At 38.9% G+C, this 27,140-nt stretch overlaps 1 protein-coding gene across 1 annotated transcript in view; it reads left to right on the top strand.

The window, feature by feature from the left end:
- DNAH6 (dynein axonemal heavy chain 6) overlaps positions 1-27,140 on the top strand; it is a 261,696-nt gene that overhangs the window by 115,669 nt on the left and 118,887 nt on the right. The window contains exons 30-39 of the mRNA XM_058550814.1: positions 4,901-5,038; positions 7,925-8,092; positions 10,103-10,251; positions 11,021-11,128; positions 13,950-14,505; positions 15,283-15,405; positions 19,191-19,373; positions 19,923-20,066; positions 24,931-25,152; positions 25,978-26,125. Coding sequence (XP_058406797.1) covers positions 4,901-5,038; positions 7,925-8,092; positions 10,103-10,251; positions 11,021-11,128; positions 13,950-14,505; positions 15,283-15,405; positions 19,191-19,373; positions 19,923-20,066; positions 24,931-25,152; positions 25,978-26,125 — 1,939 coding nt within the window. The remainder of the gene's footprint in view (positions 1-4,900; positions 5,039-7,924; positions 8,093-10,102; positions 10,252-11,020; positions 11,129-13,949; positions 14,506-15,282; positions 15,406-19,190; positions 19,374-19,922; positions 20,067-24,930; positions 25,153-25,977; positions 26,126-27,140) is intronic.

The raw sequence follows: 27,140 nt of genomic DNA, 5'->3' as shown, positions 1-27,140 counted from the left end.
GTGTGGCATGTGGTGTCCTCTGCCCCCAGGCTGTGAGTATATGTGACTGTCCCTGCTGTCAACCTCATCTGTCCAGGGTCGGGTGTTTGACCAGCCCTATACCCTAAGGAGAGAATCCCTCCCTCACCAATGGGTGAATGTGAGGTGATTAAAACACTGTGCAGGGGGAGTATTATTCAGCTATATAAAGAAATGAAGTGGTGACACATGCTACAACACGGATGAAACAAAAAAACACATATTGTGTGATTCTATTTATATGAAGTGTCCAGAATAGGCAAATCTGTAGAGACAAAATGTGGGTTAGTGGTTGCCTGGGGCTGGGGGAGGAGTGGGTGTGGGAGATAGGAGGGTGTAGCTAAGGGCTATGGGATTTCTTTTTGAAGTAATGAAAATGTTATAAAATTTATTGTAGGATAGATGCACAACTCTGTGAGTATACTCAAAACCATTGAATTGTACACTTTAAATCGGTGAATTATATGGTATGTGAATTATATGTCAATAAAGCCATTAAGAATTGTTTTTAATTAAAAAAACAAAATTTTAATGACACTCAGGTCTGCTCCTACCATTGCTATGGCAGTTATTTCTCCAGGTTCAAGAGCAGAGAGAAAGGCCTTTTTTCCCCAAGGATACACTCAGCTCCATTGGCTTCATGTCGCCATGGGTCTGGGTTCTCAGTGTCACAGCTCTTGAGACAACAGATCTCTTAGTTGATACAGGGGCTCACAGCCATTCTCCTCAGTGCCAGGGTGGCTCAGGCATAGCTCCTGTCCTCCCCCACAACCGCTTGACAGTCAAGGAAGTCCTCTCTTCCTCTTCAAGTACCAGGACCTACTCCATTTCCTACCTCAGGACTTGCAGAGGAAAATCATTCCTGGTGACTCTAGGTACCACTTGTTTTAGTAACTCTGTTGGTGACACCTTTATATGTCTTCTTTAGGATCATGAGAAAAGATGTAGGGCCCCTCAGTTACAGTAAAAACATCAGTAAAATATTAGGTATGTAAAACAGTGTCTCTCCAAAGTATGTTTCTTGGAATGCTACTACGACATACTCAGAAAAAAAAAAATCCGTGCTCACCTCATTCCCTTTCTATGTTTTCACAACACTGAATAGTATATTAAATACTTTATGAAGTCCCACAGTTAGGAAATCTGTTTAGCTTTATTTAATTCAGCAAATCCTAGAAGTATTTGACTATGGATGCCTTTTGGCCACTAACACACAGAGCTAATATTCTATTTTTCTAAAAGTTACCCAAATGCCTAGGTAATGTGTAAATTTAGAATATAATCATTTAAATTGTCCAAGTAAATTGCAATTCATTCTTTTTGTTTTTGTTTTTGTTTTTGGTGAGGAAGATTGTCCCTGAGCTAACATCTGTGCCAGTCTTCCTCTATTTTGTACGTGGGACACTGCCACAGCATGGCTTGATGCACGGTGCGTAGGTCTGCGCCTGGGATCTGAACCCGCGAACCCCAGGCCGCCAAAGCGGAGTGTGCAAACTCACCCACTATGCCACTGAGCTAGCCCCACAATTAATTCATTTTTACAGAGTAAATCATACTTATTTTTCAGAAGCATCTCCAGAAATTAGTGTTTCTTGGGACATGTTCTTTAAATACCCTGCTCCTTTTTAAAAATTTAGAGAAAAAAAGACATTGCTGGGAATGTCTTTTTGATTAATAAACAAAAAACAATGGAAGTGCAGCACAGACAGTAAGCTGTTTCACAGCAGCAGGACGAAGAGAGGAATTTGAGATTGAAAGATCTGCTTAGGAAGGGAGTCATCAGGAAAGGAGACCACCCTGGCAGGGAGTTCTTTGGGTGATTGCTATTATCTGTAGAAACATACATTTATTGCTATATTTGTATATATATCAACTTTGGACATTATCTGCCAACTCATTAAATCGAGATTTTATTAGACATGACCTTCCAACTTTCTGTTCCAACTTCAGTTCCTGATTTTCATTAGTTCATATAGTTTTATTTTACCATGACAACGTTTATGAAATTTCATTATTCTATAACCATAATTATGGCTTCTTTGCCTTGTATAGGGGTTGAGTATAAAAATGTAAACCCATTATACAGCACTGACAATATCCAGGATTATTCACGGTGGAAATTTTTTGTGTGTGTGTGATGAAGATCAGCCCTGTGCTAACATTTGCCAATCCTCCTCTTTTTTTTTTTTTTTCTGAGGAAGACTGGCCCTGGGCTAACATCCGTGCCCATCTTCCTCCACTTTATATGGGACGCCGCCACAGCATGGCTTGCCAAGTGGTGCGTCAGTGCGCGCCCGGGATCCGAACCGGCAAACCCCGGGCCGCCGCAGCAGAGTGCGTGCACTTAACCACTTGCGCCACCGGGCCGGCCCCTCACAGTGGAATTTAGTGGAATAATTGGACCCATAGCGAATGATCAATACATACATCATGAACCCTCTGCATTCAAATGAAAATATTCCAAGCAACAGGGTTAACAGGTTTTTCAAATTTTTTTTTCAACTTTCTTTAGCATTAGCATCACCTGGCAACTTGTTAGACATACAAATTATCAGGCCCTGCCCTAGATCTACTGAATCAGAAACTCTGGCACTGAAGCCTAGCAATCTGAGGTTTTTTTCCACAAACCCTCCAAATGATTCTGATGCATACTCAAGTTTGAGAAACTGTTCTAGAACCTACTCAACTAACACTGTTCTTTGTGTCTCATTTTTGTTTCTTTCTTATGTTTCTTTTTTATTTTGCTGGAATACTTCCTTGAGCGTTTTTTTTCCCCATTTAAGTTTATAGATATTCAAGACTGTCTTTATCTGGTCATCTACTTGACTGATAATTTGGTAGAAAGTGGAATTATAGGTTTAAAATCATTTTCCCTCATGACTGTGAAAGCCTTACTTCATTGTCTTCTAACAACGGTTTTGCTAATGATAAGACTAATAATAGCTGAACACATTTTGGGGGGTGAGTACTATTTTGCTTCCTCCCTGTCTCTGGAAGCTTGTAGGGTTTTCTCTTGAGCCTTAGTGTTCTGAAATTTTACCAGGCTGGATCTAGATGAGACAATTTTCTTCATTCATTTTGTTTGGCATTTGCTGACTTTTTAATCAGAAAAATGTCTTTTCAGCTTAGTAAAACTCTTTTACTCCTTCTTTATTTATCATCCTATCTCTGGTCTCTGCTCTGGACCTCCTACATCTGTTTTCCACTACTCTTAAATATTGTCATATTTTATTTTGCTTGTTTAAAGTAGTTTTATTTGTTTAAATTGGTAAACACATAAATACTCTTATCTTTTAAGCAACAACAACAAAAAAAGTGAACTTTTTGAAATGTTTTGGGATGGTGGGATATCTCCCAGAATCCAGAGAAGGGTTGCGCACCATTCAGAGCCCTGAGCAGGGCGGGACTCAGGCGGCAGCAGGTGCCTCCTTGGCAGCAGCAGCTTCAGGGCCTTCTCTCTATAACCTCGCCAAGAAAATAGAGGCTCACATTTCACATTTCAGAGCTGGGATTCTAACTGGCAAGCTGGGCTCAGGTGACCACCCCTAGACCTGTGGGCTGTATTAAAAGGTAAACTGAGGCACATTAAAAATTTTAAGATTTTATTTGAGCAAAAATCGATTCCAGGGCTGGCCCCGTGGCTTAGCGGTTAAGTGCGTGCGCTCCACTACTGGGGGCCCGGGTTCGGATCCCGGGCACGCACCGACGCACCGCTTCTCTGGCCATGCTGAGGCCGCATCCCACATACAGCAACTAGAAGGATGTGCAGCTATGACATACAACTATCTACTGGGGCTTTGGGGGAGAAAAAAAAGGAGGAGGATTGGCAATAGATGTTAGCTCAGAGCCAGTCTTCCTCAGCAAAAAGAGGAGGATTAGCACGGATGTTAGCTCAGGGCTGATCTTCCTCACAAAAACAAACAAACAAACAAACAAAAATCGATTCGAATTGGGCAGCACCAAACCAGAGTGGTTAGGAGCTCTCCACCGACAGGAGCCAGGGGAAAGAATTTTATAGAGAAAAGGTGGAAGCAAAGCAAGGAATTTGTTTGATTGGCTATCTTTGTACAAATGCTTAACCAGAAACTCAAGTCTCTAAAGAAATTTTGCGGGACCAGCCCCATGGCATAGCGGTTAAGTGCGCACGCTCCGCTGCTGGCGGCCCGGGTTCGGATCCCGGCCGCGCACCGACACACCGCTTGTCAGGCCATGCTGTGGCAGCGTCCCACATAAAGTGGAGGAAGATGGGCACAGATGTTAGCCCAGGGCCAGTCTTCCTCAGCAAAAAGAGGAGGATTGGCATGGATGTTAACTCAGGGCCGATCTTCCTCACAAAAAAAAAAAAAAGAAAGAAATTTTGCACTGTAGATGACCACAAGTACATATTCATTCTCCTCCACCACAGGATTTGGCTGTAGGAAAAATTAAGAACTAACACCTTGACCTGTGCTGCTCTGCTTGTGCTGAGTAGCTCCTATGTGTTGTCTCCCATTTGCAGGACCTTGTAAAGACAAGGAAAGCTTCCATTAGTAAAATTTTTCAAGGTATTTTTTTTAAGTCCTGAAGTGTGTCTATTTCATGTGTTAGTTTCTTTGAGAACCTGTCGAGTATTTACATAGGTGAATGGAGGTTATGAAAAAGCAGGAAAATTGGTCATATTGTCATTTTATTTAAAAATAAAATTTAGCTTTAATCATTTAGAGAGAGACAAAAAGATATTTCCTTTTCTAGAAAGGTGCTAACTTCTGACAGAGCCCAGTATTCACATAAAACTATTGCTTATTTGCAGATACCACCTCTTTTTAATATTTCAGGTCAAAATGTAACTTTTGAAGGAGTTCAACTATGCATACGAAGTTGAATGATGTTATTTTGATTTCAGATGATGGGGCGCTTCTTCAGTGGTCTGGCACAGTCGGGGGCCTGGTGCTGCTTCGATGAATTTAATCGAATTGACATAGAAGTTTTGTCAGTCATCGCCCAGCAGCTCATTACCATTAGGAATGCCAAAGCTGCAAAGGTGAGGCATTGGGCAGTTATCCATGGAGGTAGCATTTCTTAAGCTTGTAATCAACGTATAGCATGTTACATTTTAGGAAGGACAATGCTGACTTTAGCTTGTCTATTCCATGATTCCAGTGTATTTGGTGAGTACTATAGCAACAGGACTGAGTTGGGTGAATTAATTCCTCACCCAGGCAACTCAGAGAAACAACTGTATGTCAGACACTGAGCTGGGACCTGGGGATACAGAGATGGTGAGACTCAGTCCCTGCCCTCAAGGAACTCTCTTCTTCCCATCCCCAACACACACACACACACACACACACACACACAAGCACACATATATACGGATGCACCCACACCCTGTCCTCTCTCCTCCGCCTCCTATTTTCCTCCTCAGTTTCTTGTTCTTGCCTTTGACATTTACTTCTGTGCAAGGTTTCTGTAATGCTGCCTCTTCTGGGCTCCACTGCCATCATATGGCCCCCAGGCTCAGTCTAGTGCTGCTAGAAAAATGGGACAGGAGTTATGGAAAATCTAAGGGGACCTTGGCTCTCCAGAACTCACTAGACTGGAAAAGCCAAGGAATATGGGGTCAGATGAAGAGACTAAAGTGGTCCCACTATTTAAAATTTGTTTTAGCCCATGTGAACATGTTCCTGGAGAAAGGGTTTTTACTGAGAAGCTGATGGCAGTGAAGGGTGGGATCAAGTCCCTGCTACTGTGTGTTGACCTTCCACGATATGATCATGAGATCACCAAGGGGCAGACTGATGTTCAGCCTGTACAAACCAGAATAGCCTTGCCAGTGTTTAATATTTAAATAGCCACTGTTCTGAGCCCCTGGAGGGTCCCCCACCACTACCTTGGCCCCTTCCTGAAGAGCCCTAGACCTCCTCTGATCCAGCCATAAGGGTTCATCCTGGCATAGCAAGGGGGCCTCTCGACCCAGCTCTAGCTCTAAGGAAGGGGGCCATTCTCATTGGAAGGTGCCCTGCTAAAGAGTTGTTAAATATTTTGATGATCACGTCTGCAAAAGCAAATTATAGAACAAATAAAAAGAAAGCAGAAATTGGACTTTAATGAGCTGCTAAATTATACAAGTCATTGCACTTCACATTTATTTCATCTTCACACCAAACCTCTGTGAGGTAGATGGCATTTTCCCAAGGTTACAGGTGAAAAAGATTCAAAGAAGTTAAAAAATATTTCTGAGGATACCATACGAACCAAGATATACACCTAAATCTATGTGACCCTAAAGTCTGAGCTCCTTCAACTACACACCGTCCTGCCTCCCACATCCTCTGAGGAGCCTATATTAAATGCAGGGACCCCCAGATATAGCATAACTCGTAAGTCCTTATCACCTTGCTGAGCAGTTACCTGAGAGAAAAGCATGGGGAGTAAGGGAAGAAGGGACCAAAGAGGATGGAGGAAGGACTGAAGCATTGCCAACTGGAGGCAACCACGTGAGGTAAAAGGAAGATAGGATGACATCTGAGACTAACCAAACCTCTGAGACTACCAGTGGCCAGAGGAGATAGTTGGAATGGAAGATATCCCTGGGAATAGATGAAGAAACTAAAGCTCAGAAATTTACAGGTTTGAATAGCAGAAAAAGCCATTTAGTAGCAGCAGGTCTCTAGTTGGATCGTCCAGCATTTTCTCCTCAGGGCTATGACACATCTCCCCAGCTCCATCCTGGTCTTCCCCTGTACTCTTTATGTCTGATAATAGTGCCTTCACCCAGTAGCCCAGCTAGAAACCTGGAATTCATCTTGAATTTTCCCCATTACTATCAACCTCAGAATCTAAGCCATCACCAAGTCCATTTAATTGTATCTGCTAGATGCCTCTCATCCCCAATGATAACTCCCTAATTCTGGCTCTTGTCATCCCCCCGGTAACAATTTCTTACTGATCCCCCTGTCTGTAGTCTGCCCAACTTCTCCACTGCCATCTTTGATCCTATCACTCTGCTCAAAATTCTGCTCTGCTTCCCCCAACCTGTAGAATAAAAGTCTAAAATTCCTTAGCCTAGCCTGCAACATTCCTGATGCTCAGGCCCCAGCCTACTTACGTTTTCCTCCTAGAACTTTACCCTTTAGCAAAGTGAATGGCTGGTCATTCCCTGAACATGCAGTGCTGTTTCTTGTCCCTGCTCCTTTTGACTGGAATGGCTGCCCCTGCTTATCTACGTGAAATGCCCCTCTGCATTCTTCAGGTCTGAAGCAGGCTTCCCTGATCCTCCTATGAGCTTTGCTCCTGTGGGCTTTGCACATACCTCCACTGTAGCATCTATTGTACTGCATGGTCACAGTTTCCAGGTCTGACTCCACACAGCAAGCCTGAGAGCTTCTCAAGGGCTCAGGAGTGAGTCTTCTTCAGTTCTCTACCTCCATGCCTAACCTACTGCCTCACCTGCAATGGACGCTCAACAAGCGTTTGCTGTTGAATAAAAGTGAAGGGGTAGTGCCAATAACAGCAACAGTGGGGCCTCAACCACCCAAGGTCTAAGATCAGATTAGAATTTCTTGGGGAATACCAGAAAGTGGGTGTGGAGAAGGTTTAGTGGCCATTAAATCTAAGTTGAATTGAGGCGTCTCAGCAAAAGATGTTAAGGCCTAGAAGAGTGCAGGTCTGGGCCAGGCAGGAAGAGACAAATTGAGCAAGGGAGGGGCAGGGAGGCAGACAGCAGGAAACACTGAGCCCAGAAGAGACTGGGAGTGGGTAGGACAGAATCAGGAGAAAAACGTTCCCTGTTGTCCAACAGCACGTTCCAGAAGTCTTTGCTTGAATGTTCCCTTACACAAGTTTTATACTTGAGTAGTAATTATGTGAAAGAATTTACAAATGGCTGGAGAAGTGTTGACTTATACTTTCTCTTTCTTTTCCATAGCTCTCTAGATTTATGTTTGAGGGGCGGGAAATAAAGCTGGTTATGACTTGTGCAGCCTTCATCACAATGAATCCTGGATATGCAGGCAGAACTGAATTGCCAGATAATTTGAAAGCCCTGTTTAGACCCTTTGCGATGATGGTTCCAAATTATGCCTTGATTGCAGAGGTGAGCTCCACATCATAAAGCAGCAAAAGTTTAAGCTTGTTTCTTTTATTCACCATTTGATTCTACTGAGGTAGAAAGTTTCCTTTATGGACGCACTCTGGCAAAGGTTATTCATTATTGTTTGCTCTTAAGTGTAGAAATGATTGTTATCACGTAGAATGTTTTGTTCTCTGTGTGTGTGTGTGTGTGTGTGTGTGTGTGTGTGTGACTGTTATATCCCTAATGCCCAGAATGGTGTCGGGAATACAGTAGGACCCTAAATCTGGAATGAATCAATGAGTTTAATTAACCAGTTCGTTGGGATTTATCAGTTCATCTCTAGGAATTAAAATGTCTGAATTCATTCTAAAAATGCTGTATTATTCTCACTTCTCTTTGAGCATTTTTTTAATTAGAGTCAACGGATGTTGAGTAGAAGCAATACTAATCACTATGATGGAGGGCAGAGATTGGCTTGTAGTCTATATCAAAAAATAGCAATCATTAATAGATTATTTATGTTATATTTGTTCTTTCTCCATCTATCTAGGAATTCTTCTATTTAAAATGGTTTTTGTTTCTTCATACTAGCTAAGAACCAATGTATTTCAATTTTATGTGTATTGTTCTTGGCACTTTTTACTGAGGTATAATTTCTGCATAGTAAAGTGCACAGATCATAAGGGTACAACTCAGTGAATTCTTATGAATGTATTCACCCGTGTGACCACCCAGACCAAAATATAAGATATTTTCAGGACTCCAGAAGGCCCATCTGTGCTCAGCGCTGCATTTCATAACAAGGGACACTACCCCTTTTAGAATGGAATTTCTCAGAAAGAACAGATTACTCTTGTGGCTAATAAACTCCTTTAATAACAGCTAATTTAAAATATTCTTCTATATGAACTAAAAGTAACTACCTAAGAATAGAATAGACCATACCAAATCCTATCATTAGGAAAATTACGCCTTTTATTAATATAATGCTTCCAGCATCTTATGGGCCCCCCAGCACCTTATGGGCCCCCCAGCACCCCCTGTGGGCATGGTGGGGTGGCGGGCAGTTAAGGCAGGTGATGTCTTCACCCTGGACCCTCTGTGGACAGGGACAATAAATGACCTGCTCATTGTCCAAAACTGGTAGAAAGAAAACCAGGTTTAGAACTCACTCCAACATTTTAACATCTCATGCTTTGTCCTATTGTCATATTACTCAGTAATTAATTGGAGAAATTTAAAAATCGAGTCTTCTAAGTGCTATTCCTATTGTTGTTACACATTGAATGAATCAGGGTCTGTCATCAGTAAATATTTTTAATTACCTGCAGTGTGCAGAGCATTGTGCTAATAGCTAGTGATAGAGCAATAAACAAAGCAGACACCAGTAAGAAATCTCTGCATCATTTCAAACCCTGATTCTGAGGCCAACTACAGTGATTATAAGTAGATTGTGAATTGGAGGAAGGGTCCATACCCACTTCCACTGTCATCATTGGTTTATTTAACCAAAGATGCAGAAACTTATCAGAAGCAAGGTAGCCAGCTAGGGGAGGGGAGAGGCTGCAAATCTTTGCGTAGCTTCCCTTGATCCCAGGGAGCCTAGGGGGAGCACATGGATATCACTGATTCTGTCCACAAGAGTGGCATTCCTGTCACATTGGAGAAGCTCAATTCTTGCTTTTGTACTCAGGCCTTATAACACATCCAACCTCCGTGATGTGAACATTTGCAAACAGTGGGCTCTGCTGCTCCTTGAACCAAATGTCACCAAGGCCACATCTTCATCTATAGAAAGAAAGAAGAATCAGTGCCCATATCCCCGTATGGTATCCTCATACAATATCCCACCTTCCACCTTCTTATGGCACAGAAAACCCTCTTCTCTTCAGTCTTTACATTTCTTTGTTAAATGATACAACAACTTGGAGAGGTGTAATGCCTAAAGTAGATTTTGAGTACATTGATATTATGCTAATATATTGTTATCAATTAATATAATAAGCATTGCATTATACTTTTCTATTCTAGGTAATTCTATATTCTGAAGGATTTGAATCAAGTAAAATATTAGCAAGAAAAATGACGCAGATGTATAAGCTTTGCAGTGAACAGCTCTCTCAACAGGATCACTACGACTTTGGCATGAGAGCTGTCAAGTCTGTACTGGTCATGGCTGGGTAAGAAATCAAAGAGTGAATCTCTCTTCTCTCTAGTCCTTCCTCTCAGGCCATGACTCACTGGCTCTGGCTTTGCACATCCAGGGCCTCTTCTGCCTGGCTCCTGTATCCCTGGGTTCTGCACAAATCTCCCTGCCCTTCCCTACCCTCTGTTCTTTCTTGTAACCTCCCAGGTATAGCATTTCTCCTCTTTACAGGATTGCCATTTAAAGACCAGGGATACTGAGGAGTTCACATACACTTGTACTCAAAGAACTACAGCCCAGTGGGCGAGACAGCCAAATAAGCCATCGTCTAGGATATGGCGTGGTGAGGGCAACCATAGGGCTGTGCTGAGGTTCGCCAAGGCGGGGATAGAGGAACTTTCTAGAGTAACTGGGCTGGATTTTGAATGGGGAAATAAGAGCCGGCAAAAGAGCAAAGCAGGGCCTTCTAGGCTGAGAGAAAAGGAAGTCCCAGTGATGTGAACCATTGTGATGCATTCAGGGAACTGTAAATTCAGGTTGGATAAAGTCTGGATGGATGGGGGAGGTTGAAAATGTCCTTACTCTCCTCAAGGCTGTGTAGCCAGTGCCTGACTTGTCCGTGTGCTCTGATGGAGATGGACACTGGGCATGTGAGGGAAAATGATCCTCTCCTTCCAGCAAGAATCCACAGGGGAGGGCCCTCCACAGCTTTTTGCAAGCTGAATCCCTGACTCACAGGTTTGGAAAATCATGTTCGATATTATGTTCTCGCAATGTCATCTGAATTATTCCTTTAAATTTAGATCTTTAAAAAGAGAGAACCCAGACCTAAGTGAAGATGTGGTGTTGATAAGAGCTTTACGAGACTCCAACTTACCAAAATTCCTAACAGATGATGCTCTTCTGTTCAGGTAATTTTCTAGGTGTTACAGAATAAAGCTTAGCTACCACGTAGAGGTAAAGGATAGTCTTATCTCCAGTTATGTCTGTCTCTAAGTAATAACTTGCTCATCTTTTCTAGAGAGTCTTACTGCAGTTTAAAACATACTAGTTTAAAATAAAGATACTAAAGTTTTACCATCTATCCACTTTATTTTTTTCAAAATATTGATTACCAGATTGTGTGCTATACAAATGAGCATTTGGTTACAAGTTTCTGACCTAAGAGGAATTTCTGACTCAAAAAAATCAGACTTGGGGCTTCACATAAATGTGATTGCTTAAATCTATTTCTACATTTATTATTTAGTTTTATGTTTACCCAAGTCATACATGTATGCAGTTTTAAAAATAAAATAGTGTCATACATTAGGCCCATGAAAAGCAACAGTTCCCTGCTCTTCACCAACTCCCCCTTGCCAAAGGCAATCATTTTTCAATTCTTTTATTTATTTGCTTGTTTGTTTTGCTGTCTCCTTCCATATTTTTTAGTATCACATTTCTGCCATTTCTTAATTTTTCAGAATTTTAGATATTTATTAAGTTACTAAAAGGGAAATGAGAATATGCACAGATACCTCTGCCCTTCCATCCATCCTCTCTGTATAGTCATATTGCAATATAACTTGAGTGAAATGTCCAGGGTTTCTAGAATTTGTTATAACTGTATAAACATTATCCACAGCTGGGCTGTTTCCCTTGTTATTAAATTATCTAGGTTTTTATTTTCCCTACATTTTTTAATTGTCTTAGTTTTTATTTTTTAATCCTTTACGTACTTTCCTATAACTCTATCACTAATTCATTTCCAAATTCCGCCAGAGTGTAAATCTCCTTAAAAAAAAAACCTTCAATCATACAGAAATATTCTATTGAATTTGCCTCCTTGGAGCCCTCTGTCCTGCTGCTCTAATCTGGACTGGTTGCCCATTTTCCCTAGTGCACAGCTGTCATCCTGGGATGTCCACTGACTAGACATGGGACATGTCCCATGGGACATGTCATCCTGGGATGCCCCATGACTATGCTGGGGACTCCCTTTGCCTTTGTCCTCTGTCAGAGACCCTGTTTTCCAGAACATGTCTACTCCCTTTTGGCAGAAGACAATGATGAAAATTCCTATACATCTATTTTTGCACACTTATGATATTTCTATAAGTAAGATGCTAGGAAGTAAGTTCCCTAGGTCATAGGGTATGGACATTTTTTTTTTTTTTTTGTGAGGAAGATCAGCCCTGAGCAAACATCTCATGCCAATCCTCCTCTTTTTGCTGAGCAAGATTGGCCCTGGGCTAACATCCATGCCCATCTTCCTCTACTTTATGGGACGCCGCCACAGCATGGTTTGACAAGTGGTGCATCAGTCCACACCCAGGATCCAAGCCCGCAAACCCCAGGCTGCTGAAGTGGAGTGTGCGAACTTAACTGCTATGCCACTAGGCTGGCCCCCAGGACATTTTTAATTTAGATAGATTCTATCAAGATCTCCTCCAAAGACATATTACATTTATATAATGGTTTTATGAAAATGTCAATTTCCCTTTACATGTTTAAAAGAGAGACCAAAAGTAGTAGCCTATTTTAATATACGTTTCTTAAATTATTAGTGTCATTGAGCATAATTTCTTATGTATTAGTCATTTCTATTTCTTATTCTTAGAGCATATTTGTATTGTGCTCTTTTTCTTTTCAATTTGTAGGAACTCATAAACTTTATCTGGTATAAAAATTGGAAATATTTCTCTAAGTCTATCATTCACTCTTTATGTATAAAGCCTTTTTTTTGTGTGAGGATGATTAGCCCTGAGGTAACATTCGTTGCCAGTCTTCCTCTTTTGGCTGAGGAAGATTGGCCCTGAGCTAACATCTGTGCCCATCTTCCTCTGTTTTATATATGGGACACTGCCACAGCATGGCTTGATGAGCAGTGCGTAGGTCATTGTAGGTTCTGATCCGCGCCTAGGTTCTGAACCCAGGAACCCTGGGCCGCCGAAGCGGAGCGCGTGAACTTAACCACTACACCACCAGGCCGGCCCCTGTATAAAGCCTTTTATCTCACAGAAGTTTGTTTTTTGCTTGTTTGTTTTTATTTTTTCACTTTATCAATTTGTTTTTATAGTTGTAGATTTCTTATCTTTCTTAGATAAATCTTCTTACCACAGTGTTGCAAAATTCACCTCATTTTCATCTAGTACTTTCGTTGCCATGTTATATTAAGGTCTTGACTGCATCTCAAATGCATTTGTGTATATAGTGTGAGGTGGGATTTAGCTTCTTTTTTACGAATAAAAACATCTCGTATTAACTGTTTCCCACAGAAACAGTCAATTTTTCCTTTACTCCCTTTCTTACCTAGTACTAGTTTTCAATTTCTATCTTATTTTCCTGAATATCCACATACAGTTATAAGCACACACAAATGCTTTTGGAAAAAGTTGAGATATAAATATAATTTTAAAAATAAACTGATAAATTCAGCACCTTCTGTATGTTTGATAGTATGCCATGTACTAAGAACAATAGAAAAACATAGACATTCCTTACCTCAAAATGCTCCCAATATACTTAAGAACATTGGTCTCCTGTACAAGAAACAAACAAAATCATACACAATATCAGAGAGAGAGAGATTCTGGTGTAATACATAGGACAGACTAGCACTGTGCACGTTCAGAAGAAAAGCTCAGTGAGAAAAATAAGACTCATGCTAATGTTGAATCAATTAATTGTAACAAATATGAGGAAATATCAATGACCAGTGGTTCTTAATTGATTTTATTTTTGTTTTTTCAGTGGAATCATATCTGACCTTTTTCCTGGAGTCCAAATTCCAGAACACGATTATGGTATATTGCAGTCAACAATTCTAGATGTCATGAATGGACAAAATCTTCAGCCTGAGACATGTATGGTTAAAAAAGTGATCCAGTTCTATGAAACTATGCTAGTAAGGCATGGTGTTATGTTAGTTGGGCCAACAGGAGGTGGTAAGACCACAGTTTACCAAATACTAGCAGAAACTTTAGGGAATTTGCAAAAACTTGGTGTAGAAAATCCCTTTTACCAACCAGTTAAAACATACGTTCTTAATCCTAAATCAATTACAATGGGTGAATTATATGGCGAAGTTAATAGCATAACCTTGGAGTGGAAAGATGGTTTGATGGCGCTAAGTGTCCGAGCAGCTGTGAATGACACTTCAGAAGACCATAAATGGATCATCAGTGATGGGCCAGTAGATGCTCTTTGGATTGAAAATATGAATACGGTGTTGGATGATAACAAGATGCTCTGCCTGGCTAACAGTGAGAGGATTAAACTCACACCTCAAATCCACATGCTTTTTGAGGTAAATGTATATTCCTTACTGTGGAGTGAAATCATTTGTTAGATTGGCATAACATCATTAATTTTTTTTCTCCTATTGATTTACCATTTCCTATCTGTAAGGCCTACCATGGTGTTTTGTTTACATACTAAATACTTATCCAATTGTCCTTTTGTAATAGATTATCTGTCCTGACAACCAAAGTCTCTCAAATGTTCCTCTCTGTCTATAAACAAGAAATACAATAAATTCTGGATTCCCTACCACTTGTTTCTTTTCCTTTGAATGTAGTTAATCTATATAATGGTGACTTTACACAATTTTAAATGCTTTCTAAGTTAAAAAAATGGTTATATTTAATATGAATAAATTATCCTCTGTGGTATGAATATTTGGTGAAGGGATTAGAAGAGGAATGTAGACCAAATATAACTACAAAATATTATGGAAGATACTACCCCTGCTGTATTCATTCATCAAATATTGATTGAATGTCTACCATATGCTAGGTGTTGGATACAAGAATGAAAAAGGAGAAAAACAAAGAGAAGGAAAAAGAAATACCTATACCTTCCCATAAGGATTTGATGTATCCTCCTGTACTCATGGGGTTTTTTCACCTTCTGACTCACTTAACTTTCCTCTCCATTTCTGATTCCTTATAGCTCTCCCATTCTCTTCCACGTAAAGCCTTTCAGTGTTCACTTAAAACTCTAAACGTGTGACTCATTAACATTGACGTTGGAGGGATAAGGAAGTATCATTAGCTATTTCCTGTTCAACTTTCTTCAATTTTAGGTGCAAGATCTAAAGGTTGCCTCTCCTGCAACAGTCAGTAGGTGTGGAATGGTGTTTGTGGATCCTGAACAACTGAAATGGATGCCTTATGTTAAAACCTGGATGAAGGGTATTTCTAAAAACGTAAGTGCAATCAGATACTCCCCCAATATCTCCATCTGTCAGGGCTCACATTGCCCTTGAGTGCCAAATAGCAATAGGTTAAGGCCTCATTGTGCTTGATGGACGGCATTCCAGTATTGTACCTAGACCTTCTCCCTAAGAATTCTTGGGATCCTCCGGGAATGTTTCTATGATTCCCAAATCTGTCCTCATTATTTGTTACCTCAGCCTGCCTGCCTGTGTGCCTAGTTCCACTGGTTCCTGTCTATCCTGCCTGGCTTCTCCCCAGCCTGGTTCCTCTTAAGTACAAACACAAACAACTTCCTTGAGTCCCCCAAAACACAGGTAGAACGGGCTGTGGTGCTGGAAAAAAAAAAGACGTTTCAAAAGGCTTGGAATAATGAGAGGGAATCACAATGAAGGAAAAAAACATATAAATCCAGGTACTAATTGTCATTGTTTTGAGATTTTAGGAGCTCCTGACGCCTCTGAGAGCCAGAGAGAAGAGAAAACCAGTAAATCCCACCCAATCTTAGGTCTATGACCCAAGACACTTTCTAACTAACCTCAGAGGTACCATTCCACCCAAAGAAGGAAAGCTTTTACATTATTATTCGGAACCATTCAGTCCCATGTTATCTTCTGTACTCTCTCCATTCTAAAATAGGATTTCTCTTTACTTTAGCTTCACAAGCAATCTTTTGAAGTGTTTCACCCCATCCCAGTCCCCACTCCAAAAAAGCCATCTTCTTTCTTCCTCCCCCCCCAAAGATGAATCAGAAAACCATTGTCTTCCTTATTCTTAGGCATCCACACTTTAAGAATATTGTAGTCTAATCTTAGATTACCTTATTAAAGAAAGTAATTCTCAGAATTGAGAATTTGTCATGGGCTACTGTAAGATTTTAAACTTTCCTGAATTCACTTTTTTTTTTAATTCACAGACTTTATTATTTGGAGCAGTTTTAGTTTTATAGAAAAATTTAACAGAAAGTAAAGAGAGTTATCATATACTCCCTTTCCTCCAAACATAGTTTCCCCAATTATTAACATCTTGCATAGTAGTGGTGGCATTTGTTAAATTGATGAAGCAATATCGATACATTCTTATTAACTGAAATCCATAGTTTACATTAGTATTCACTCTTTGTGTTGTACAATTCTGTGGGTTTTGACAAAAGCATAATGTCATGTATTCACCCTTATAGTATCATATAGAATGGTTTCACTGCCTTAAAAATCTGTGCTCCTGGGACCGGCCCTGTGGCGTAGCAGTTAAGTTCGCGCGCTCTGCTGCTGGTGGCCCGGGTTCGGATCCTGGGCGTGCACCAACGCACCGCTTGTCAGGCCATGCTGTGACGGCCTCCCATATAAAGTGGAGGAAAATGGGCACAGATGTTAGCCCAGGGCCAATCTTCTTCAGCAAAAAAAAAAGAGGAGGATTGGCATGGATGTTAGCTCAGGGCTGATCTTCCTCACACACACAAAAAAAACCTGTGCTCCGCCTATTCATTCATCCACACTCCTTCCCAACTCCTGGCAACCACTGAAATTTTACTGTCTTCATTCATAGTTTTGCTTTTCCAGGATGTCATATGTTGGAATCATAAAGTATGTAGCTTTCTCAGATTGGCTTCTTTCACTTAGTAATATGCATTTAAGATTCCTGCATGTCTTTCTGTGGCTTGATGGCTCATTTCTTTTTGGCACTGGATAATATTCCATTGTATGGATTTACCAGTAATATTTATTATATGGATTCACCTACTGAAAGACATTGCAAAGCTTCCAAGTTTTGGCAATTGTGAATAAAGCTCCTATAAATATCCATGTGCACGTTTTTGAGTGGACATAAGTTTTCTTGGGTACTCACTCGGGTTCATACCTAGGAGTGCGATTGCTGGATCATATGTTAAAACTATGTTTAACTTTGTAAGAAACTGCCAGTCTGTCTTCCAGAGTAGCTGTAGCATTTTGTATTCCCACCAGCAGTGAATGCGAGTTCTTGTTGCTCCAACATCTTCCCCAGTATTTGCTGTGGTTGGTATTTCAGATTTTAGCCATTCTAATAGTGGTGTAGTGGTATCTCATTGTTGTTTAATGTGCGGTTCTCTAATATATGATGCTGAGTGTCCTTTCATATGCTTATTTGCCATCCATTTGTCTTCTTGGACGAGATTCTGTTCATATCTTTTGCCCACTTTTTATTGGGTTGTTAGTTTTCTTACTGTTGAGTTTTAAGAGTTCTTTGTGTATTTTGGATACAAGTTTTTTTAATCAGATATGTGTTTTGCAAAGATTTTCTCCCAGTCTGGCTTGTCTTTTCATTCTCTTCATATCTTTCACAGAGAACAAGTTTTCTATTTTAATGAAGTCTAACTTATCAATTTTTCTTTCACTGATTGTGCTTTTGGTGTTGCATCTAAAAACTTATTTTCAAACCTAAGGTCACCTAGATTTTCTCCTCTGTTATCTTCTATAAGTTTTATGGTTTTGCATTTTATATTTAGGTCTATGATCTATTTTGAGGTAGTTTTTGTGAAAGGTATAAGATCAATGTCTAGATTCTTTTTTTCTTTTTTTTCCTTTTTTTTTGCACATGGATATCCAGTTCCAGCACCATTTGTTGAAAACACTGTTTCTTCTCCATTGGATTGCCTTTGTTCCTTTGTCAAAGATCAGATGACTATATTTGTATAGGTCTATTTCTGAGCTCTATCCTGTTCCATTGATTTCAAGCTTACCACAGTAGCTTGATGGTAAGTCTCGAAGTGAGATAGTGTCGGTCCTCCAACTTTTTTCTTCTTCAATATTGTGTTCACTATTCTGGATCTTTTCCTTCTCCATATAAACTTTAGAATCAGTTTGTTGATATCCACAAAGTAACTTGCTGGTATTTTGACTCAGATTGCATTGAATCTATAGATCAAATTAGGAAGAATTGACATCTTAACAATATTGGGTCTTCCTGTCCATGCACATGGAATATCTCTCCATTTATTTAGATCTTCTTTGGTTTCTTTATCAGAATCTTGTAGTTTTTCTCATAGAGATCTTGTACATGTTTTGTTAGAATTATACCTAAGTATTTCTCTTTTTTTGGTGCTAATGTAAATGGTTTTGTAGTTTTAATTTCAAATTCTAATTACTCATTGCTGGTATATAGGAAAACAGTTGACTTCTGCATGTTAACCTTGAATCCTGCAAACTTGCTATAACTATTTATTAGTTCTAGGGATTTTTTGGTCAATTCTTTGGGATTTTCTACATAGACAATCATGTTATCTGTAAACAAAGACAATTTTTTTCTTCCTTCCCAGTCTGTATACTTTTAATTTCCTTTTATTGTCCTATTGCGTTAGCTAAGACTTCTAGTACAATGTTGAATAGGAGTGGTGGGAGGGGCCACATTCTTTTTAAAATCTTTGGGAATTATTCCTTTACCTTACATAGATTTTTTAAATGTTTCTTTCTTGTTGTTCTTAATTGTGAGAGATATCATCAATATAGAAGACTGCATGAAATATATATTGACAGTTTAACAAATGATTATAAAATAAACATTTATGTATCCATTACCAGATCAAGATGTAGGACACTATCAGCTATCCAGAATCTCCCCCCTGTGTCCCTTCCAAGTCATAGAAGGTTTTTTTTTATTTAATTTGTTTCATATCTTGTGATGCTTACATACATTAGTCTAAAAGTCACAGAATATATTGCAATATATAATTTGAACCAACTTGTTTCTAAACTTAGTTATATTAATTATATAATAAAATATTATTTGTTTTTTTCATTTTCAGCTGAATGAGGAAACCCAAGAATATATATTGAACCTTTTCCAGCGTTATGTTGATGATGGTTTAAATTTTATCAATAAGAAATGCAACCAAGCAATCCCACAAGTGGACATCAGCAAAGTTACTACACTCTGTTGCTTATTGGAGTCTTTGATACTTGGGAAAGATGGAGTTAATTTGACAATGGTATGAAGGGTTTTCTTACTGCTATAAAGCTAGAAAAATGAGATTATTGTAGATGCATTGCAAATAAATAACTCTAAATTTTCTATATTATGATCATTTGATTTTCAAGTTAATTTTTCAGGGGACTAATGACTGTGAATAGATACATAGAATCTCAAAGTTGGAAGGAATTTTAGAGAGCCTGTAGTTTACTCCTCTACTCAATGTTTAAATTCCCTTACAGTCTACAACATCCCATTATGTGTCTATCTAGCAACTGCTTAAATACGTTTGTGAAGACATAAAGTTATAATGGCCAGTTGAAAGACAACCTTGAGCTTTTTTTCTAAATACTTCTTGCCATTCATTTTCTCATCAGAGTATTTAAATATGTACTGTTATAAAACATCACTCTGTGAACCACTGAATGAAATGTAAGAAACATACACTGTGCCCTCCTTTAAAAATGCAGGAGTCTGAACAAAAGATAACAGTCTTTAGAGTTTGCAATTTAGGATTCTCTTTATGTTAACATATAAAATATTAAAATTCTTTCTCTTTGTTCTTCAGGAGCAAACAAAACTGAACACTGTACTATGTCAGACTTTTGTGTTCTGTTATTTATGGTCTTTGGGTGGAAATCTAACTGAAAACTACTGGGATCCTTTTGATACATTTATTAGAACACAATTTGATGATAATCCTGATGCCAGGGTAAGAGCCAAATAAATTTAATTTTTACATAACAACTCTGAATCATTAAAATTAAATTTCAAGACTAAAACTTTAAAAGCCTTCGTTCTACTGTAAATATAAATTCTTCATTAAAAGAGTTTCTAAAATTATTTACTTTTTTTAACCTAGATAACATTTATTGTATTAAAATTTTTAGGAGTCCTTTTCTGGCCATATGAAGAAAGGAAGGTGTAAGAGTATATAAAAACTCCCCACTATAAATGAATATTGAATTCTAGTTGTTAAATTTATTTTTTCACAGTGTTATGGTTTAGCAGTTCTGAAACTACTTTCTATACTTTCTAAGACAGAGCAAATGAATAAATATATTGAGGATAATAGCAACCAGTTTTCTCACTGTTAGAGAAGGGATTTACAACTATGGAAGGAGAAAGATTAGAACGCATCCTGTGTTTTTAGAGGAACTGTTATGGTGATAGGAACTAGAAGCAATGACACCTCAATAGCAATAAGCATACCAAGTATGCTAATTTTTAAATACTATTCTCCACGAAAGGGAAACAAAGCTTCTTAGTGAAATAGCTGATTCTAGGACTGGGGCAGGGAAAGCGCAAAATGCGTGTAGAGCATCTTATGTGAAATAGTAAAGAAGTGCCCAAAGAATGATGGCTCAAGTCAAAAGAACACAGGGGCCAGTTTGAAGGGATTCCTACTGGCCAAATCTGGGCAGATTTGAGCATCAAAATAAATAACGTTAGTATGGGATTATAAGCCTTTAAATGAAATAAAAATCTGTGAGTCTATACTGATGATAAAAATATCTGTGAATATATAAATAAATGGGAGAGGAAGAAGAGCTATTCCTTATAGTAGAATACAACTAATCTGTATAGCAGAAATGATGGAGTTAGAAAGTTATTACTTTGCAACCATTGTAGTAATAACAGATTTAGGCAAGAATCATCAATGGATGCTAAAACTAGTGGATGAAAGTTTGATGAAAAACAATAATTACATAGTTTCAAAGCATCTCCTACAAATTATTGATTAATTGCAAAGAGAAAAATGGTATCATTACAGTAAAGAAACCTTGCAGACACCACCTTAACTGAGTGATCAATTTAACATCATCAATATTAGGACAAACATATGCCTCCTGATATGGGGCACTGAGAAGGATACAGCCTTGCTTCTGAGGTGTTCCTTTCAAAAAATGCATAACCTAATTATAAGGATACACCTGGAATATTCAACCTTATGAGCATTCTACAAAACAAACTGGCCTGTATTCTTCAACAATGTCTGTCATGGGAGAAAGCTGAGGAAATTTTCCAGAGGAAGAGACTAAAGAGATATAACTAAATGCAATGCAATATCCTGGATTGGATCCTAGACTAGGAAAAATATAGCTATAAATGACATTATTAAAACTATTGACAGTATTTGAATATGGAATGTAAATTGGATAATAACGTTAATCAGCATTCAGCTTCCTGATTTTGATCATTTTACTGTGGTTATATACGAAAATATCCTTGTTCTTTAGGAAATACATACTCAAGTATTTAGGGTAAGGTGGAATAGTATATGTAACTGACTCTCATAGAGTGAGAGAAAGATAATAATAAAGCAAGTGGGGTAAAATGTGAACAATCAGTTTATCAAGATAAAGAATATATGGGAGTTCTTTGTACTATTCTTTTAACTTTTCTATAAGCTTTAAATTATATCAAAATAAAAAATTACCAAAAGAAAAAACATTCCCTGAGTCAAGAATCTAAGCCCTGTGGATTAGGACCTTCTAGTAGATATGAAACCCTGCTGGATATTCAAGATGATTGTATCATAACTGGACAGAATCGACCAGATTGAGGACAACCAGGAATTTGAGACAGAGAGACAGACCCCTCTGGGTCAAGGGAAATGATCTGGGATCATCAAAGGACTGTAGGAGATGGCCCAGAGCAAATATTCAGTATTCATTCAACAAATGTTTTTTGAAAACCTGTTACATGGTAGGTACCATTTTGGAAAATGGAGGTAAAGCAAGTAACCAAAGTCCCTAGCCTCACAGATCTGACCTTACAGTGAGGGAAGTCAGCAATAGATAAATATACAATCATCAGGTGGCAGCAAGTGCTATGGAGACAAATAAAGCAGAGTAAGGACGACAGAGAGTGCCAGGGGGCAGTGGGGAACTATTTTATATATGGTAGTCAGGAAAGCTTTGCTAATAAGGTCATATTTGTACAGCACCCTGAAAAAAGTCAAAGAGCTAGTGATTATTTAGGGGTAAAGCATTCCAGTCAGAAAGAAAAGCAAGTACAAAGGCCTTTACTCAATAAGTAATTGCCTTGCAATTTTGAGAAACAGCAAGGAAGCTGGTGAGGTCAGAGTTGAATGACCAAGTAGGGGTAGTAAGAGATGAGGTCAGAGAGGTAGGAGGGAGGCAAAACATGTAGACCCTTATGGGCTACTGTATGGACTTTGGCTTTTCCTCTTGGGTACAATGAGAAGCTATTGATGAATTATGACCAGAGGATATTTCATAGGACAGTGCCAGCCCCTGTCCTGGCAGTGGCAATGCTACTTGGATAGCAGGAAGGAGTCCAGATGAGAAGGTGGATTCCTACTTCTGTCTGTAAGTCCCAAATTAATGGGCTGTTGGATTTGTATTCCTTGTCTCAGTTAATGGCCTTACAGCCACTCAGTACTAGCTATAACTCAATGACTGTTATAGATTCTTCCTTCCTTACTCACCTTCCCATAGCCAATGAAACACTAAGTTGAGTGAATTTTTTTTGTAACTATTTTTTAAAATATGTGCTCTTCTTTTCATCTTCATCATCTCTGGATAACTGAGGTTCTTTTTATTTCTTTTCTGGGTTGTTAAAATAACCTATTTATTATTCCCTTGCCTTTGGTCCAGTGCTATCCAATGTTTTTTTTTTTTAATTACAGGTTACAATCTATTAATTGGTCATGAAATCAATTGAAAGAGTCACAATCCAGTTTTTAAAAATAAAATAGCCACTATCACAACTTTTAGTTGACACTCTATTGGAGATCTTAGCCAGTGCAATAAAGCAAGAAGAAGAAATAAAACATAAACTTTGGAAAGGAAGAAATAAAACTGTCATTATTTGCAGGAAACATAACTGAATTTCTAGAAAATCCTGAATAATCTACAAACAAATGATTAGAATTAATAAGTAAATTAGCAAGGCCATTGGATAAAAGGTCCACAAAAAGTTAAAAAATGAAATTTTTAAACAATGCCATTAGGATAGTAAGAAAATATCAAATACTTAGGAATAAATCTAATGAAAAATATGAAAGACTTCTGCACTGCAACATACAAAGCATTGCTGAGAGAGATTTTAAAGATCTAAATAAATGGAGAGATATACTGTGTTCATAGATTAGAATACTTGATATTATTAAGATGTCAGTTCTTCCCCAGTATATTCTGAAAATTCAAGACAATTCCAATTGTACAACTTTGAGAGATTTTTATGGAAGTTGACAATCCCATTATAAAATGTATATGAAAATGTAAAAGACCTATAATAGCCAAGAGAGTTTTAAAGAAGGAGAGCAAATTTGGAGAACTTAAACTATCTGACTTCAAGAATTCAAGATTATAAAGTAACAATAATTAAGGAAGTGTGGTATTAGCACAAGGGCAGACAAAGAGATCAGACAGGTAGACTAGTGACTTACCTCAGAGGAGGATGCAAGTGTGGCTGGTATTGACAGGGAAGGGGAAGAAAGGAGCTTCCTGGGGTATTGGAATGTTCTATATCCTGATCCAGGGGTGGTTACATTGAAATTTACATATGTAAAAGCTCTTTGGATTCTTAAAATCTGACAAAATATTATGTTAAACCTCAAAAGTTTTTAAAAAATAGAATAGAATAGAAAATAGAATGAATTGCAGATAGTAGGGATAAATACTATACATATTTGTACACACACATATATATGTACGTACTAGGTCACCATGTCAAATGGATTTCTTATTAAGAGTCACTGTCAAATGAGCTTGAAACACCACTGCTCTGTACAGCTGCCAGAACGAACCTTTCTGAAACGCAGTCTAATCACGTCACCCACCTACTTAGAATCCTTCACTGAACTCTTGCTCCAAACTGTTTACTTTAATAAGTGAGGCTCTTCATAACCTGGCCCCAATCTATGTTCCCAGGTTCACCTCTCACTGTATGCAGTGCCCTCATAGTTTCTAGCACGCCTGGCACTTTCCATGGCTTCAGCCTTCCGAACCTGTTTTCTTAGCCTGAGCCCTGACCCCTCTTTCTCCATCCCCATCCCATCCTTCCTTTGCCCATCTAACTCTTGCTTGTCCTTCCAGTCTAAGCTGTAGCATCACCACCCCTTAGAAGCCTTCCTAAATCTCAAGCTATCACAACTCCCCTCCAGGTAGAAATGAGCCATCTTTCCTTTGTGAATGTACTAAAATCCATTAGAACCCTTATTTCTCCATGGATATTAAGTGATGTCCTTGTGTCCCCCATGTGAATTTCCAGGTCATTGAAGGCAGAGGTTGAGTCTCATTCAGCACTTCCCCCAGCACCAAGCACAGTGTTTGGCATGGAGTAAGCCCTTGAATGTTGAATTGAATTGAAAATGCTTTACAATTCTACTATGGAGTTTTAATATAACCAATATATCACGTTTTTTCATGTATTGTGTTGCATGATTATGTTTAAAGAATTAGACTCTCATACCTAAAGAACTACTTCTTTACAAAGAAAAAAGAAATCCAAATCCTTTCATGTTCCATGACTGCCTTGTTTCTATGTGAATATTTCTATTGCGTGTGTCGATCCTATTGAAAGTGGTGTTGAATTGTTTACTTTAGCTTCCCAGTTCTGGCGATCTGTGGAGCATTCACATGGACTTCGACACCAAACGGCTGGATCCCTGGGAACGAATCATACCCACCTTCAAGTACAGCCGAGATGTGCCATTTTTTGAAATGCTTGTCCCCACGACTGACACAGTGCGCTTTGGGTATCTAATGGAAAAACTACTGGCAGTCAGGCATTCGGTGTTGTTTACTGGAGTAACTGGAGTTGGCAAGGTAGGAAACCTACATCAAACAGGAAGGTCTGTCCAAAACTGAGAGCATGATGGACTTAGAATTGTAAGCCCCAGAAATAATACATCATTTCTCAGGGGAAATTCTTTGGAATTTTGATCTTGTTTTTTTCAGAAAGAATGTAACTATGCTGAATCTATATCAATCTTGAGAATTACTCCAAAGTTTACCAGTTTTTGAATAAATCCTTGGTGTCAATACTATATAAACCAGAGAACCCTGTGGACCAATGTTTTGTGTTTGGGGGCTTTTATGTTGTATCCCTTAGAATTTCTGGGGCTGCCACTGCACAGGTTAGGGTGGGAATTGGCCAAGGCAGTTTGTGTCCCTGATTGACTGTTGATGAAGGTCAGTCTGTCCCCTCCAGCCCATTTACTTCTACCTGAAACAGCAGTGGTGTTTGGAAAAAGTATAGGGGAAATGCTGATTGTTTGGTCTTCTTGGTTTTGGGGGAGCCCACACAAACAGAGATTCACTGTTTCCCCTCTAAATTACTTTTAAAAGAAGTTTGGGTCCTTTTGTGACTCTTGCTATCAAATTGACTTGAATAGTACCCAAGATGGATTTTGGTTTGAAACTAAAATAAAAACTTTTTGCTGAGATAGAGCTGATTAGAATATTTCTTTGGCTCTGATAAATATAATTAAATGGAATCTCCAGGAAGAGAAAGGCAGACATTTCAATCTGGCTTTAACCTCTCTCATTTTATCCTATTTCTTACTCATTGTACTGGATTATTACTGATATAGACAATTGAAAGATATTATATTGAATGTGAAATCAATTAACATTTTTTTAAATTTAAAGTCTGTTATTGCAAAAGGATTGCTAAGTAGAATTCAAGACTCCGCTGGCTATGTTCCAGTTTATCTAAATTTTTCTGCTCAAACTTCATCTGCAAGAACACAAGAGATAATTGAGTCAAAACTGGAAAGGAAAAGAAAAAATATTCTAGGTAAGAATTATCATTTTCATTTGTCTCACACAAATTTTTTATTAATAAGGTAATAAATCACAAAAATAGTGCATGTAATAAAATTACAACTGGATTCTTCTTTTGCTTAATTTATTTGTAAAGGTGATTCTGTTAATGGTATTCTTTTCTGTGCTATATATCTAGATATCTTATTGTTAGCAAGCAACTAGTTTATTTCTTTTTTTGTGTGTGAGGAAGATTAGCCCTGAGCTAACATCTGATGCCAATCCTCCTCTTTTTTGCTGAGGAAGACTGGCCTTGGGCTAACATCTGTGCCCATCTTCCGCTACTTTATATGGGATGCTGCCACAGCATGGCTTGACAAGCAGTGCGTTGGTGCGCACCCGGGATCCGAACCTGCGAACCCCAGGCTGCTGCAATGGAGCGCGCACTTAAACACTGCACCACCGGGCTGGCCCGGCAACTAGTTTATTTCTATCATCACCTTCCACTCAGAACATCTTCAGTCTCTATCTCTCCATGGCTCTCCCTCTCTCCACTCATTCTCTACCTTTAAATCGGCATTGATTTCCCTTTATTTAAAAATAAACAAACAAACAAACCTTTCTGTATCTGGTGCATTGAGTTGTCAGAACTCAGTAGGGAATAAGCATGAAACTGTTTTGGTTTTTTCTTCAGTTGGCGCTTTAAGCGTCTCCCTAACTCTCCCTTATTAACTGCTTGGATAAATAGCATGACTTTCTGGTTACTTGCAGTTATTTTGAGTCTGGTCCAATGTAAAGCCTCAATCCCAAACCCAATGTAAAGCTCTTCCTCTCCTCTGTTGTAAGCCAGGTTTGTGGTTCAGGTGCTGGAGGTGGAGGGCGGCATGGGTGCTCTTTTACTCTTCCCCACCATCCCTCTAGGAGGCCCTGATGTGTTGGGATGGGAAGAGGAGAAGGAAAGGACGTGTTCTCCCTAACTGGCGTTTAGATGGGTCTCTGTGAACCATCCCTGCTTCTCTGGCTGGCACTGAAAGACTGTCCATGCTCTG

This window comes from Diceros bicornis, chromosome 12, assembly GCF_020826845.1.
Source record: "Diceros bicornis minor isolate mBicDic1 chromosome 12, mDicBic1.mat.cur, whole genome shotgun sequence".
NCBI lineage: Eukaryota > Metazoa > Chordata > Mammalia > Perissodactyla > Rhinocerotidae > Diceros > Diceros bicornis.
Note: the sequence above shows the minus strand (reverse complement) of the source record. Positions and strands in the feature narration are given on the sequence as shown.